Source organism: Eucyclogobius newberryi, unplaced genomic scaffold, assembly GCF_026437365.1.
Source record: "Eucyclogobius newberryi isolate DKJ021-1_F unplaced genomic scaffold, fEucNew1.0.hap1 SCAF_18, whole genome shotgun sequence".
Taxonomy (NCBI): Eukaryota; Metazoa; Chordata; class Actinopteri; order Gobiiformes; family Gobiidae; genus Eucyclogobius; species Eucyclogobius newberryi.
In genome coordinates this window covers 15,977,014-15,993,328 of record NW_027315812.1, presented here as the reverse complement: position 1 = coordinate 15,993,328, position 16,315 = coordinate 15,977,014, and the positions used below count along the sequence as shown (strand labels likewise).

General features: G+C 39.6%; 1 protein-coding gene across 3 annotated transcripts in view; it reads left to right on the top strand.

Annotated features, from left to right (window-relative positions):
* mllt10 (MLLT10 histone lysine methyltransferase DOT1L cofactor) overlaps nucleotides 1–16,315 on the top strand; it is a 41,131-nt gene that overhangs the window by 15,907 nt on the left and 8,909 nt on the right. For all 3 annotated transcript variants that reach the window (XM_072450675.1, XM_072450674.1, XM_072450673.1), the window contains exons 7-11: nucleotides 7,866–7,964; nucleotides 8,146–8,488; nucleotides 9,278–9,490; nucleotides 9,672–10,082; nucleotides 13,631–13,791. In XM_072450675.1, coding sequence (XP_072306776.1) covers nucleotides 7,866–7,964; nucleotides 8,146–8,488; nucleotides 9,278–9,490; nucleotides 9,672–10,082; nucleotides 13,631–13,791 — 1,227 coding nt within the window. The remainder of the gene's footprint in view (nucleotides 1–7,865; nucleotides 7,965–8,145; nucleotides 8,489–9,277; nucleotides 9,491–9,671; nucleotides 10,083–13,630; nucleotides 13,792–16,315) is intronic.

Below are 16,315 nucleotides of genomic sequence, written 5' to 3'. Positions count from 1 at the left end.
CTGTAAATATTGTTAACTGAGGCATACATAAGTGAAAAACAGATTCAGTCTCAAATCACAATTATAATAAATACATTAAAACAAACAGAAATCTAAATTAGGATTGCAGATTCAGGCAAATTGCAGCCATGGTAAAAGAAAAGTGTGGTGTTTTTTTTTTTTGTTTTTGCTTGATTTTAATGCAGTGAAAATAATCGCAATTATGATTTTTGCAAAAATCGGTCACCCCCATTGGAAAGGGTGAATAATGACCCACACCTTTTCACTGAGGCTTTTGAGGCTTTTGTTGCAAGGCTGGGCTCATTTTGTATGTCATTTCCACCACCTTCTGTAACAACCCTTCTTACTCAAACTGGTGCTTTTATTCCACTCTGCTTGTCCTATAAATGTGTGTTGAATCTATGCTTTATCTGCTGTGGCCTTCTCACGCTGGCAGCTCTGTGCTAACCCAGCTTTGGGGTTGGAACCTGATTTTGAGTCAAACCTTTTGTTTTTTTATTGCTCCACACATAGATCATACTTCCCTCTTTACTCGTTTTCCTTTCAGTTCTGATGTCGGACTCGTACAACATGTTTCCTATGACCACATACATTTTACTTAAACCAAATATTTTGTTCTTAATCATGTTAGGAAGTGTTGGTGACTGGACAATGGCCAGTATAAGAGTACTGCAGTGTAATGTACTAATGTAGCTTACTTAAAGTTTTGATTTGTTACAGCGTATTAAGATTGAGTTGAAACACTGAATAAATCACATCAACATATTTCAAAGCTCTTGAATTGAATTAGTAATGCTTTGCATTTAAGACTCTCGTTAAATGTCCCTTTTCCTCGCTCGACATTTCACCTGTATGTGTGAAAATATCATTCTAGTTTGATCAGGGACGTTATAAATACATATGGAGACACTGGCCCTGGTTTATCAGCACACACACACTACACAGAGGTCCAGATGACATTTGGCAATGTTAACAAACGCTGATGGAAGGACTCATGCTGAGATATTGATCTGGAGCGAATGGCTCTGGACGGTGTGGCATAATGTCATTAAGCTGGGATTGTATGGATGACAGCCACGAGAGGGGATCAATGATGAAGAAAGCAATGTTGTTAGCTGAGGGTTTTCATAAATTCAGCCTGATAGATGTTTATGGTGTGTCGGCAACATAATGTGTTTGACCCGAGTTTGTCACACACCGTTTTGGAGAAGTGAATCATTTCAGCTTAAATATAGGTGTTTGTTCTTTGTGCTTGACATGCAGTTCTATGTTATATATTCATTTTTTCAAGAAATTAGTGTCTTCGTGATTTAAGCCACTCCGTTGCAATTAGCATTAAAAACATCAAATGAGTAATTTAAGGTGTAATCATTTAACTTAAATTGGCATTACTTTGTCATATTATTATTTTAATCAGAAATATTGACTTCGTAGTTGTTGGAAAAAGTCATTTAGCCCGGAAGTGTGCTTGTGTAAAAAGGCGCCCTTCATTACCTGAGTGGAAATAACGTAGTTATTATGCACTTTTTATCACTATGGAAACATAATGTACACAAGATTAAAGCACCCTTGGCACAAATTGAAAAGGCAAACCACAAAATGATGCATTCACTTTTAGCAGTGATGCTTTTCCTTTTCCCCCCCGTTTCATTTTGTGTCATGATTATTGTTTCTCAAACTGTGCTACGTGAGCTGCCTCTGGTGGCCCTTTGCAGTTTGAGCTTTTGTTATATTCAGATACAAATATATTCATGTTTTGTCCTCCTTTGATTTAATCATTTTTTAGGACTATATTGTTCACTAATTTGTCTAATTTTAGACTTTGTTTTATCTAATATTTGACCATGTTTATTTGTAATTTATGCCTGATATAGTCCTGGTTTAGATGTGATGGTCAGAAAGCCTTATATTATCTTAGATGGTGTGAAAAGAGGACCACTGCTATATCTTAAATTTGTTCTTCAAATACAGTCTTTAAATTGCTGTCATTATTTTGCATTTTAAACACCAATGCATTTTTTATTATTTATTTATCTTTTTTATTTACTTTTTTTTAAATACATAAATACATTTATCAACGTATACTTAAATGGTTTGGGGTAAGCCTCTTTTGTATGAACTTCATCCAGTAACTTGGAGTTCCTCTTTGCTTTTTAGCGAAGGACCGTGGTGGTAGTAGGTCTCAAAGCTTAAGTGACTCTTCCTCTCAGTGTTGGGATAGACCCTCAGACACAAGCCCTCAGTCCTGTGTGTCCCTCCATCAATGTGCCTCCTCAAGAAACCATTACATGCCTCACAATGTGGCAGCTCCAACATCAGGTACACTCAGATCAGACCACGCCCCCATTGTCCATCCTGATCCATGGAAACGCCATTCCTGCCCTTTTCACCATCTGTACTCGGAAAAGAGACTTATCTTTGTGTGTGTGTGTTTATTCATACATTTTATTTTTATATTTTTTTTTAACATAAATTCACTCAAATTATTTTACCTTTTTATTATTAATGATTTTAATTATATCTTGGAACATTCTCGTAATTTCTTAAGTGAAGGCAACTGGAATTGTACACACATTTCTAGGCAGTAGTACAAACACTACCAGAGCAATTATTGAAATGGTAAAAGTCAAGGCCTCAAACTAGTTAAAAGCCAAAGAAAACAAATGTGTTTTAAGACGTGATTTAATAAAAAAAAAAGAAAAGTAGTGAATTATCTTGCCTAATGTGCAAGGGCAACTCATCCCACAATCTTGGACCAATGACAGAAAATTCTCAATCTCCTCAAGTTTTCTCTTCGTGAGAGGAGCCACTGAGCCCGGTCCACGTGTAGAGCCCGGTCCACGTGTAGAGGAGCCCGGTCCACAAGTAGAGCCTGGACTGGCTGCAAACGTGCAAGTAAAGCCTGGCTTACGCGACACAGAGGGCATTACAATAATCCAGTCGTGTTTTGACAAAGGCGTGGATCAAAAGTTCAAAATGGTTTCTTGAGGGTGACGACATGTAGCTACTCTTTATTTTTTAGGAGATTTCAATAGTGTAGCCAAATTCAAAAGGAAGGACCTTGAAATGATTCAATCTGTGTTGAAAGCTGATATGACAGAGTTGGTTTAAGCTTTTGTGTTGTATAATATAATGTTGTAGTTGTGTTTGCAGCGCACCTTCAACCACCAGACTATTATCGCCTCAGATGGATACATTTTATTGTTAGTTCAATCAGCCGTGTCAAATATGTTTCAGCTGCATAAAATGTATTTTTTTCGATCTAGTATTCACAGTACATGTAAAGTCTTTTTTTTAATTACAAACCTCAGACTGGTCATCAGCTTCCCACAGGTAAATAAAACCTACACTACATTTATCCAACGTGTATATACTGTACACACTTATTACAGTTCAGGCCCATTGTCTGTCAAACGTGGTCAGAGCAGCTGTTGTTGTATACATTATTTGCTTGTCACTTAATTTAATTTATTAATTCACTAAAAATATATATATATGTATTATTCTAGCTCAGTACTTCCCCAACTTTGTAAAAAGGCATGGAGTGATGCAAATTCAGCCAAACTGATGGAGCTGCAACAGTGGTACTTGCTTGATGGCAGAAAACAAAAATATATTATTCTATTTATAAGATTTTTTTTCAATCTCCTCTAAATATATTGTTTGGTTGGACATATTTTTATGGGATTTCCTGTCTTTTATATTTGATTTTGTTAACACAAAAATTTTGTCTCGAGTCCAACCCCCACCTGTCTCAGTTTTTTACTGGTGTTTTCTCTCTTCAAAGTAAATATTAAAGAGAACAATGGCTATTTAACTTAATTCAAACAGTGATTAGAGTCCAAATGCAGCCTTTCGCCTGCTCTATAGCAGTTATTGCTCATTGAGGCTTTTATTAATAGTGGCTGATTTGCATTCCACTTCTCTCCCTCAATCAGACCCACTGCCTCTATATCGTGTGTGTGTGTGTTTGTGTGTGTGTGCTAAATATGAGGCTCAGATGGATCCCCTCCTCGTGGTGAACCCTCAAGTCAAACTGCTGCAGCCCCCCTCCCTCCATCCCTCACACACACACACACACACACACACACACGCACACACGCACGCACACACACACACACACACACACACACAAACACACTTTCGTACTCACAATGGATGGTCAGAAAATCGAGCAGGAAACAGCACAGGGGAATTCCTGCCCGGCCAGGGAGGATTATCTTCCCTTTAACTTCCTGTTCCTCTGCCCTCCTCCTTCTGCGCCTTCTCCCGTTCCTCTTCTTCACTACCATTGTGTTCAAATGTGTGTACTCGCGCTCCTCATAATCATCTAGATCTACAGGGCATTAGGGCAAATGTATGCTTTATCTGTGACTGGTCCGACCCAACCACAGAATTTTGTTTTTGCAACTTTTTTGCTTTATAGTAGCAACAATTGGACTCATTTAAAAATACTGCTGAATTTTATAATAATAATTGTGTTTAAACAGTAATGCTGAATTTATTTCAGTTCTGCAGCTACTTCTCTCAGGATATTGGCCTTTTAGGAGTGAAACTATTGTCATAAAGTGTGAAACTTAAAAAGAATACACGGTACGTTCTTTGTGCCAGAAATATGCTAGGAAGATTCTCTGGAGGGGAGATACACTTCAAATGCATTTGCGTATTATGTTCTCTATAATTGTTAAAGGCTTGTTTCATATTAGTGATACAAGTATTAGCACCACAAAGCCTCTGCGTCTGATAGGCTCCTGAAAGCACAAAGAAAAAGACAAATTTGCTGGTGATGATTGACTCCTCCTGTCCGGGGCCCCACCGTCAGCCCGCGACATAGACGGAGAGGGTTTCACACCACTCTTGTATTGCTCATTGTTGGAGGGATTGCTGATAAATTGACACAGTCCTCGTCCCCTGTCTCCACTCATATTTAGCTCGGGCTGCCTCAAAGGCCACTTGGACATGTCAAATGATGGGGCTGCTAATGGTCAGCCGCACAGAAAGAGGGCAGAGGACACTTTTAAAAGCCTGTGTCTCTGCCTGTATAATCAATTGACCTGATTGATAAGGGTGTGTCAGGTACATTGTATGGCTGTTGTGTTTCCCACGCCCAGTGCTCCTGCTCTGGCTCTCTGCGTGCGTTACCCGAGCCCCTCTGTGCTGCCTGCGTCCGTCAACACCTTCTCAGGAATGTTAATGAAAAACAACAAGGGAATCCCCCAAGAAGTGACCCCCTCAGTCTCTCAACTATCATTGTTTTGCACCGATTCAGGGGCCTAATTTATGTGATATTACTTTTTATATTCACCGCTAGAATTGATATTTCATTTTGTTTAAAGATTCATTGTTGTCTGTCCGCTTTCAAAGGCTGATATTCTAACATAATCCATAATATTCTAACATAATCCATAATATTCTAACACAATCCACAATATTCTAACAATCCATAATATTCTAACATAATCCATAATATTCTAACACAATCCATAATATTCTAACATAATCCACAATATTCTAACATAATCCATAATATTCTAACACAATCCATAATATTCTAACATAATCCACAATATTCTAACATAATCCACAATATTCTAACATAATCCACAATATTCTAACATAATCCACAATATTCTAATATTCTAACATAATCCACAATATTCTAACATAATTCACAATATTCTAACACAATCCTTTATATTCTAACACAATCCACGATATTCTAACATAATCCTTTATATTCTAACACAATCCACGATATTCTAACACAATCCACAATATTCTAACATAATCCACAATATTCTAACATAATCCACAATATTCTAACATAATCCACAATATTCTAACATAATCCAAGCTTTAGCAACGGCAATTTTTCTAAATCAGGTATTTACACCTGTAAAATTATATATCACTTTTCATGCTTTGGTGGCAATAATTTTGCTGTCTGCTAATTTATTTTGCTTTCAACACATTAATCCATAATATTCTAACATAATCCATAATATTCTAACATAATCCATAATATTCTAACATAATTCACAATATTCTAACATAATCCATAACATTCTAACACAATCCACAATATTCTAATGTAATCCACAATATTCTAACATAATCCATAATATTCTAACACAATCCATAATATTCTAACATAATCCATAATATTCTAACACAATCCATAATATTCTAACATAATCCATAATATTCTAACATAATCCACAATATTCTAACATAATCCACAATATTCTAACATAATCCACAATATTCTAACATAATCCACAATATTCTAACATAATCCACAATATTCTAATACAATCCTTTATATTCTAACACAATCCACGATATTCTAACACAATCCATAATATTCTAACATAATCCACAATAGTCTAACATAATCCACAATATTCTAACATAATCCACAATATTCTAATATTCTAACATAATCCACAATATTCTAACATAATCCAAGCTTTAGCAACGGCAACTTTTCTAAATCAGGTAATTACACCTGTAAAATTATATATCACTTTTCTTGCTTTGGTGGCAATAATTTTGCTGTCTGCTAATTTATTTTGCTTTCAACACATTTAAAAAAAAAAAGTAAACTTGACTTAATAATTTTACACATTCAGTGAAACATGTTTTCTCTCCATCTGTTCTCCAAAGTCTTATCTCTCGCATCAGCGGAAACAGAAAGGCTGCGTGTCGCTTTGGAGCCGCTATCTCCTCAGTGCGCCGCTGGTGTCTGTTAACTGCAGGAAGTACGGCTAACTGTCACCAGCCTCGGAGAGCTCGTCCCACAGAGAGACCCCGGGGCAGGCACTGGGGCGGGGCCGTCTCACTTCCAGGCCGTCACTAGTCTTCACTTCCATGTAGAGTCTCGCTACATATTTCCACTGTGTTTGCGCTTGCTCCTTTTTGAACGAGTCTTATGTACCTGCCGGCCCCGTACCTAGTGCGCGAGGTGTGATGGTGCGGGACGGGCTGCGCGAGGTGCAAATGCGCTGGTACCCAGTCGCCACCTCAGGGTGCGAGCGGAGGGTGCAGCGGCGCGTGCGAGTGAGGGTGTAAATTGAGCCGCGATGGTCCAAGAAAGAAGATATGATTGGATGAATCGATGAGACTTTGTGCAGTTTACGTGAGGCACTTAGAGAGTGGGCTCTAAACTGCGGCGTGCTGCATTCATGTTGCCTCCTGCCCCGTTTTATCTGTCTGTCGTCGCACTCTTTGTGTCAGTGGATCTTCGGGCTTTCATCTTTGACAGTCCTTTTGAAATGCAACGCTCCATCTTTCCCTCTACTTAAAACACATGCTCACACCAGCACTGCTTTTCTGTCGAGAAGCTAATAATGCATAACTCAGCTTTTTTTAAACACTCAGCTCTTGTATGTGACTGTATTGTGTTTAAGAAGCACCAATTCCTCTATATGCAGAAATACCCGCAGGGCAATTTCACCAAATCATACTGTTTTCAATTTAAAAAGGATCATTTTGTTAGTTTTTTAAAGATCTGACCCACACTTTTGGAACCACTGTCCTACAGATCGAGTGCTCAGACTGGAGCGCTCGACAAACAAACTTTGTTCTTGGCCCATTTCCCCCCACTTTCCTGATACATTTTTCAGTGTCTGATTTCAGCCTGTAGCTGGCCGTTGTTTGATTTATTTTAAATGAGAGAACAGTAACATTTTCATGACATTTCTGATTGTGAGCTCATCTTCAACAAAATGCTCACATTTGGAGCACTAGAAGCATAAGTCTAAAGACCAGCTCATAGGAGGTCTATCTTTCTGCACTCGCAACAGCACTCATGTCTCAGACAGCTTCACCCATCTGTTTCCTCTTCTGTTCCTCCCCCTGTTCAGAAACACAAGGAACGGGACCGACACAAACCCAAACACAAGAAGACCTCCATGGACATGTCGCCCTCCCTGGTTCTTCCTAATATCATGGTCCCAGAAAAGGTAAAGACGCCCGATGCGGGTCCATGAAAAACTGTAATTGTAACTAAGTGTTTGGATGACTTTCTTTACCTTGAAGGTTTGACACTTCCTTTTTCCGATGCCGTTGTTTAGATGGCCTTTGTTCCATTCCTTCCTGTCCTCCCTCTCTTATCAATGCTTTATGTTTTTCCTGGTCCCACAGAACTACAACAGCACCAGCGCAGGTGGAGGAGTGCCTTCCCTGCCCACATCCTCTCAGAAGAGATTAGAGGACAGTGCAGGGCGCTTCACCACCGCCAACTTTCAGGAAGTCTCCTCTACTTTATCCGGCAGTGGCTCCAAGGACAGTCTGTCTGCAGACGGGGGCAAGGCCGCGGTCGATCAAAAGAACAAGAAAAACAGCAGCATCACTGGGACTCATGCGGCTGGACAGAGGGGTGGCCGCAAGTCCCTCACCTCCTCAGGGAAACCCCTCCCCTCTGCTGTGGTCACCATGGCAACCTCTTCCACATCTGTGTCGGCCTCCACAGGGCCTTTCCATCAAGGTGAATTAATGATTGTAAATGGTCCTCTATGTTAATTTTGCAACCATTGGGATTTAACCTGCTGCTAGCTGAAATGTAAACCTCTGGATAATACTTCGTGCTACTTGCACTTGCTTGAAAACTTTAAATATGTATTTGAAAAATGTGTCTTCTCTGTGTGGAAATTAATCATATTAATTATTGGCATTAAAATGTATATAATATGTAATGTGTTATATATATATATATATATATATATATATATATATCATATATATCATATTTTATATTTATATATAATTAATAATATATCATATATTAAATATAAATATATATATTTAAATATTTTTAAAGTGCATGTATTGTGCCGTCATCATAATAAAATTGGAGCATTTAGCATTCCAATCTATTTAGTGAGTGTGTACTTCAGGCTGTAATCAGCAGACGTCAAACAGAGATGGCGATATGTGGAGTTCTGAACCTGTGTTTTATATGATGCCCACTTCCAGACCCTGTCACATGCATTAGTGTCTTTTACTCTCGATGCTGTGTGGAGAGCAATGAACACCTTTTTTGTTGTTTTTTGTGGCCTCAAGAGTAAATTAGATTTAGAAAGCTCTTGGTGCAGTGAGGAGGAAGTGTCTGTTGGTGGAGGACATTTTTGAAGTACTTTTTATTCAAATTGTTTTTGCCACATACTTCTTCTGGAGACATTTTTTTAGTGTTTGATCCCTCTAATTTCTGTTGACGTCTTCAATGTCTATTGTCAAGTTTTGGCAAATATTTATTTGATGATGTTGTGTGTTTCAGGACTCTTGTTGACTAGTGCCAACAAGACTCCCTCTGGCTGCTCCGACTTCCTCAGTTTTACAGATTCCTCGTTGCGTCCTGGAGCGGGCACCACGTTCTCATCGCCGCCATCGTTCAGCAGCTGCCTCGTCAAACCCAGTTCAGAGAGCACAAGTTCAGACGGGACGACCACTCTCTTTGGCTCGCTTATGTCTGCAACCACAGCCTCCACAGGTGATTCACTGCATTATTTTCAATATTACATACACATATACACTAATTATTTATAGAGTAATTGTAGTTATAGTGTAATATAATTATAGTATTCTAGTTTAATATGTGGCTGCTCCCTTGATTTATTTGAAATTGTTGTGTTTTATCATTTCTGTTGACATCTGTTTTGTGATTATTGTAGTGGGCGGAAAGCTTTATGAAAATTCCCATAGTCACTCGGCGAATGAGACGACAAGCCTCGGTGGGTCCACAGGCTTTAAGCGCGCTCAGCCCTCGAGCGCCGGCTCCGTGGTGGGAGGAGCCGACGACGGAGTGAAGAAGAAAAAGAAAGGAAACTGGAAAAACCGATTTGGGCCGTGTTTCACCACAGATGTGAAGCCCCCAGAAGCAGCTCCCTCCCTGACCCTGCCCACGTCTGCAGCCAACAGCTCCTCCTCGTCCTCTGTGCTCTCAGGTCGGCCCGGCTTAGCGTCCAGCGGAGGATTAGGAGTGGGGGCCGGAGGAGAGAAGGGGCTGGGGGTCATGGGTGTCGGTGGGATTCAGAAGTCTCCGTCGCTCCTCAGGAACAGCAGCGGCACCACAACTGTGCCAGGTAAAGTGTGATACATACCACACTGCTGTGGCATAAGCACCAACAAGAGCCTATGTTCTATGGTTGTATATGTTTGTTAAACCTCTGTGATCATGGAACATTTGATCAAATGCACATTAGGAGCAGTGGTGTACAGCTTTCTTTGTCCTGCCCTCGTCCAGCTCTGATTTGTGTCGCCATTGACTAGTGATGAATGAAACATAAATGGATATAGACTGCTTCTCTGCAGAGAGGTATTACCATTGACCGTCCCCGTCACAAATGGCAGGATTGGACACACCTTTCACAGGCTGCTTGTGTGAGCGTAGCTCTGGTATTTGCTGCACACGTGGAAGTGGTCTGTATATCCTCTTTTTCCTCTTTCTGTTGCTTGGCAACTGTCTTTATGCTTCGGAGTTCCCTTGGAGCACCCACATCCTACAGCTCCTCTTTCTGCAGAATGACCCTTTTGTTTCTCTAGCTCTTACCTGCCTCCTTAGTCCTAACCTGTTGATGCTTCGGCTGCTCCACACATCTCTGGGCCTAATTGCAATCGCATACAGTTAAATTCTGGAGGAAAGGAAACTAAATACACAAAGGCTAAAAATCTTAAAATTCTAATCATGTATTCTATTCTCTTTAGCACTATTTGATTATATGTGCCTGGTTACTGTCTGAGTATATTTATATCATGGATTTTCTATGTTTAAAGTACTTAACAAGTCCACTTGTTTCTTTAGTAGAAAGAGTTATTTAGGGTATTTAGTGTTTCCTTAATGCTGTTGTTTTTGCCACCATGACCACATCTGGTCCAGGGCGACGGAGCAGGAGCAGTTGTACGCTGTGGTTGAAGCTTGAGCGTGTGAGAATCACACTGTCTTGTTTCTACTGTAAATATTTAGCCCAAGGTTAATGCAGGGCAGTGATGGGGAGGATCTCAGCGTCTCCTTCACAGTCCCAGTCACTGAGAGTCGCCTGTGCTGATGGATAGGTGTGTGTGTGTGTGTGTGTGTGTGTGCATGTGTGTGTGTGTGTGTGCGTGCGTGTGTGTGTGTGTGTGTGCGTGCGTGTGTGCGAGCGTCGTTGGTTGTGTGTGTGCGCGCATCGTTGGTTGTGTGTGTTGTGTGTCGTTGGGTGTGTGCGTGTGCGTCGTTCGTTGGGGGTGTGTGTGTGTGTGTCGTTGGGAGTGTGTTTGTGTGTGTGTGTCGTTGGGTGTGTGTGTGTGTGTGTGTGTGCGTCGTTGGGAGGGTGTGTGTGTGTGTGTGTGTGTGCGCGTCGTTCGTTGTGCTTGTGTGTGTGTGTGTGCGTGTGCGTCGTTCGTTGTGCGTGTGTGTGTGTGTCGTTGTGTGTGTGTGTGTGTGTGTGTGTGTGTGTGTGTGTCGTTGGGTGTGTGGGTGGGTTGGTGTGTGTGGGTGGTTTGGTGGGACAGAGGAGGTTAAATTTTGGCCAGGTTAATGTTTGACTGTGGGGTCACTGATGGGTTGATAGTCAGTGAAATAAACACTATGAAATTAAGGAATAGAATATATATATATATATATAGAGAGAGAGAGATTTATTTTATTTTTTTTCAGTTACATTTACATTATAGAAATGTGTGTTTTACAAATGCACAAAAATTTTATTGGAACTGGAATTATTTATAGATTATAATGTATGGTAATTTTGCCTCTGACCAAATTCCAAACAGCTTGTGACAAAGGCACTCGAGAGATTTGGGGGAAAACCAGTAAAATTGTATTATTAAAATCCAAATCTTTTTGTGTCACTATCGGTGATAAAGTGTGTATTAATTTTAATCGTTTTATGTTTTTTAGAAAATTGGCTTGTGTTTTTTCATAAATCTTTTAATGTGTACCAAAAATAGTGATAATTTTTAAAAAATAGAAAAATATATATATATATTTTTAATATATATAAATAATCTTAAACTATATTACAGACATGAGTTCATTCAGTGTGAATTTTTCAAATGGTACACGCTTAGCAGATAATAAAGCACAGGCTGTTGTGCTGTCTCGTTACAGTGGAGTGTGTCTCGTGTCCAGAGCTGCACATTGCTGGGAATAACAAACGTCTCGCTGTTGCTGCATGTCCTCAGTGTGTGTCTCCACATTCCCTTTTTAAACCATGATTAACTGACTCTACACGTTTGGAAAACAAGTACCGTGGCTCTGCTATTCAGCATTGACATGCTACTCACATGGAAATGTCCCTGTAAAAGTGAATTGGAGCTTTTTATTGTGTTGTTAGTCCAGAGTTTGATTCAGCTTTATAAAATGCGAGTGAAGCTCGGCACTTCACATCATCTATTGGCTGTTGAGGTAATGCCAGCTTGAACTGATCACTGTAAATAATTTTGAAACATACACAAACCTACTCTGAGTGAAAACAGACAAAGAGTTTACTTTTCTATGTTATGTGGCTTCAGGGATTATTGATCACACCTTGTCGTTTGATTTGTGTAATTCCCAATACACAAGTTTGCTCACTATTCTGATTTTGTTTATCAATTACAGTTATTAATATGTTTATTTTCCATTATACTCGGTGACTATATTATTTGCGGTACTTGCCAGTTTTAAGTTAATTTTAAAGACTAAATATGAAAAATTGTAATAATTCTGTTTAGCGTAAAAACAAGTTCCTGGTGATAGTTGTGTGTCGGCTGTAGCCTCTTGCGCTGCGGCTGCTCTCAGTTTTTCGGGTGCATATTACAAAGCGTTATAAATAGTCTGTCGGCCCATGTAGCATTTGTATCTCTCTCTCTCCTCTGTCGCTCGCCCTCTCTCTCCTCACTGGCCCCTCCCATCCTGGCACAAAGATCTCTTGTTTCCCCAGTGAATGTGTGCTGCCCTGAGCCATTCAGGCTTTTGTGGGACCGAGGGGCCCTGGCTCCCCCTCCTCTGCTGGGGTCAAAGGGGGGCAGGGGGGGGGGGGCTTATCCCTGGGTAGTGGGCAAGCACTGGGTTGTGCCGAGGAAAGGCAGGAGATAAGCGACCGGAAAATGCCTCAAAAAATCTGCATTAATCTAAATGTTTCATGTTCCATTGGTTCATGAGGACCGTGTGCGACAGTGGGACACAATTATGGTGGCTTTTTTTTTTTAACTTTAACTGTGGGCTAGTGTCTTTTTGAGGAAATTATTATTATTATTATTATTATCTTTAGTGTTATTATTGCTATTGATATTAGGTGTTTGTACCAATTCCTTAATGTTGTGATAGGCAAGACGGTGTTCATCATTGATCATTTGTTCATTGTTCATTCATTGTTCTTTTTTTAGCTTTATTATATGATGATATAAATTGATTTAGGTGTTGTTTTATTATGTATTATGTGTATTGTATCATCTGCTTTGCCATAAGTAATACGTCTCACATTTTTCATACGTTTCCCTGACTATGATGTCACTGAAAGTATTCTCGTTTCAAACCGATTGCTTTGTGATTCCTTCTCATTCAAAGCTCTGACTGTTTCAAGGACGCGCTCTCTGAGAGGATCAAGAATAAAAAAAAACCGTCTATAAATATATCTGAAGTGGCGATGTGGGTTGTGCCTCTCCACAGGTGTTTTCTCTGGTGCCGAGGGGTCGTCGTCGGGGGCAGCCGCCGTCGCCGGGGGTGGAGTCGGCTCAGAGTTGTCACAGCAACAGCAGCCCACGCCTTCGCTGGCCTCTCCGTCGCCGTTCAGCGCCGCAGCCCCGCTCTGCAGCACAGCCCCCACACACGTGAGTCCACAAACGTGCTCGGTCACTGTGTTTACATGCGGCTCAAGAAAAACAATCACAATAATGTAAAAAAAATCAAACTCTCATTAAGCTGTGAGAGGCTCTTGACTGGAACGGTAACGACTGAGAAACGAGGACACAAGTGTTTAGATTATGGCCACTACACGGGTGACATTAAAAAAAAAAAAAATTGTTTTACTTTGTTAAAAAATACAAATGAAAGAGACACACACACACACAATGAAACCACACAGACACACACACACACACACACACACACACACAATGAAACCACACACACACACACACACAATGAAACCACACACAGACACAGACACACACACACACACACAATGAAACCACACACACACACACACACAATGAAACCACACACAGACACAGACACACACACACACACAATGAAACCACACACACACACACACACAATGAAACCACACACAGACACAGACACACACACACACACAATGAAACCACACACACACACACACACAATGAAACCACACACAGACACAGACACACACACACACACAATGAAACCACACACACAGACAGACACACACACATACACACAATATTATAAAACTACAATGTAATAAGCGGCTAAATAAATCACTACTTCTATGTATTTTCCGCATTACACTTCATTTGAATTGTTGCATCTCTGCATTAGATAAACTCTGGGAACACAAATAAATTACAGCCCTCTAATTAGCCATCTCCTGCACCAAATCTCTGAATGCTTTTATTAATCTAGAGCATGTTAATTATGTGTGAAACGTGAGTTTTTGACCTTGCGTGAAGTGTTTTCTTTGGCTCATACACCTGTGCAGAGCAAAGCGGCCAATTCCAAGCATTTCATTCAAGTATTTATTATTCTGCTGCCTAAATTAATAATCACCTTGAGGCTTGCACTGTTTCTGCCTGATCAAAGCTTGTGATTGTATTAGTGGTGTTTTATGTGGTGGAAGATAAATACATCACCAGTTCTTTTCCACGTGTGTGCGTTTTGCTGGAAATGCATGATGTAGTTTAAAGTGAAAAGCAGAGGGGGAAAAACTACAAATGAACATTAGTCAATTATTTGGCTTCATGTTTTTTATTAAGTTGCTTTTTTAATTTCTAGTGTAAATTTAAAGATTTTTTTTGCTGTGTTCTTGTCCAATGTACAATAAGACATTATTATATGAGATGTTATTTACTACTGCACAGTTTGCACTTGTTTATTTCCTTATTTATGAAATTGCTTTGTTAAAATTGAACAAACTGGGATATTTTTGCTCACATGTGCAGCTCTAAAGCTCTGCATGAGCCTCCAACTGCAGCCCATTCACTTCCCCCTCCCTGTTGTCTTGTGATGTAATGTCGAGAGACAAGCGCCTCAGTGGCACGGAGCCCCCCCCCCTCACATTTACATGGAACAGGAGAGGCCCAGGGAAGCAGAGGATATCACGCCTGTTTATCTATGGCATTTGTGTGTGGACGACATTTGCACTGGAAGTGCAGGGAAAACATATTTTGCCTGGAAATTTTCTTGGATTTGAATTCATTTTTGTTCTAATTAATTCATCTGAATGTTCTCACATTACAAGCCCCAAATTATTAGTAGTAATAGTTTAGTGGGAATTTATGTAGGTGTGTGTAGGGTTATCATTTGCAGTGTATCTATTAGTCTTGCTGGTTTTAATCATTGTGTTCGTGAAAATGTGTGTATACAAAATTATACATATGTAACCACATTTTAATTACATTTATTTATTCATGTTGATAATACAAGAAATACAAGATGGAAGTAACTGGACTGAAATATTTTCAACGGTCAAAGAAAATGCATTTAAAAACTATTATATTATGATTGTTTTCAGTTGTATTATTTGGGAGCTGCTTTTCCTCCGTCACACCTCACACTCTTCACTTCCTGGTCCTTATTTGGGAAATGGCTTAATTGGACTTTGTCCTCGTGTCATCGTACTGTTGGGGCATAGAATGAGCAGCTGCTATAATGTACTTCTAACATATAGAACATTAACATTTACTATAGTAATGCGTCACTGTTCTGGTGCCTAATATTTATCAATTTGCATGTTTTATAATTTATCATTTAAGTTAAGTATCATTTTGTAAGTAATCACTGTCATCCAAACGTGTAATGTGTCCCTTTTATAATGTCCGTCATAACGGTTACATTTAATTATTTTTCTTATTGGTGTGAAAATGAATTATTCACCTCCATCATTTATGATCAAATATAAGCATTCAGGTGTATGCATATGTGTAATACATGTATATTTTTAATATTTTGAAGTTACTTTACTTCAGCAAAATGGCAGCTAAAAATAAATGGCGATAATCATGCATACAAATTCTACAAAGCCCTGGAATTGTCTTTGATGCAGCGCTAAACTTGTATTTTATGTGTGTGTGTGTGTGTGTGTGTGTGTGTGTTTGTGTGCGTGTGCGTGTGTGTGTGTGTTTGTGTGCGTGTGTTTGTTTGTTTGTTTGTTTG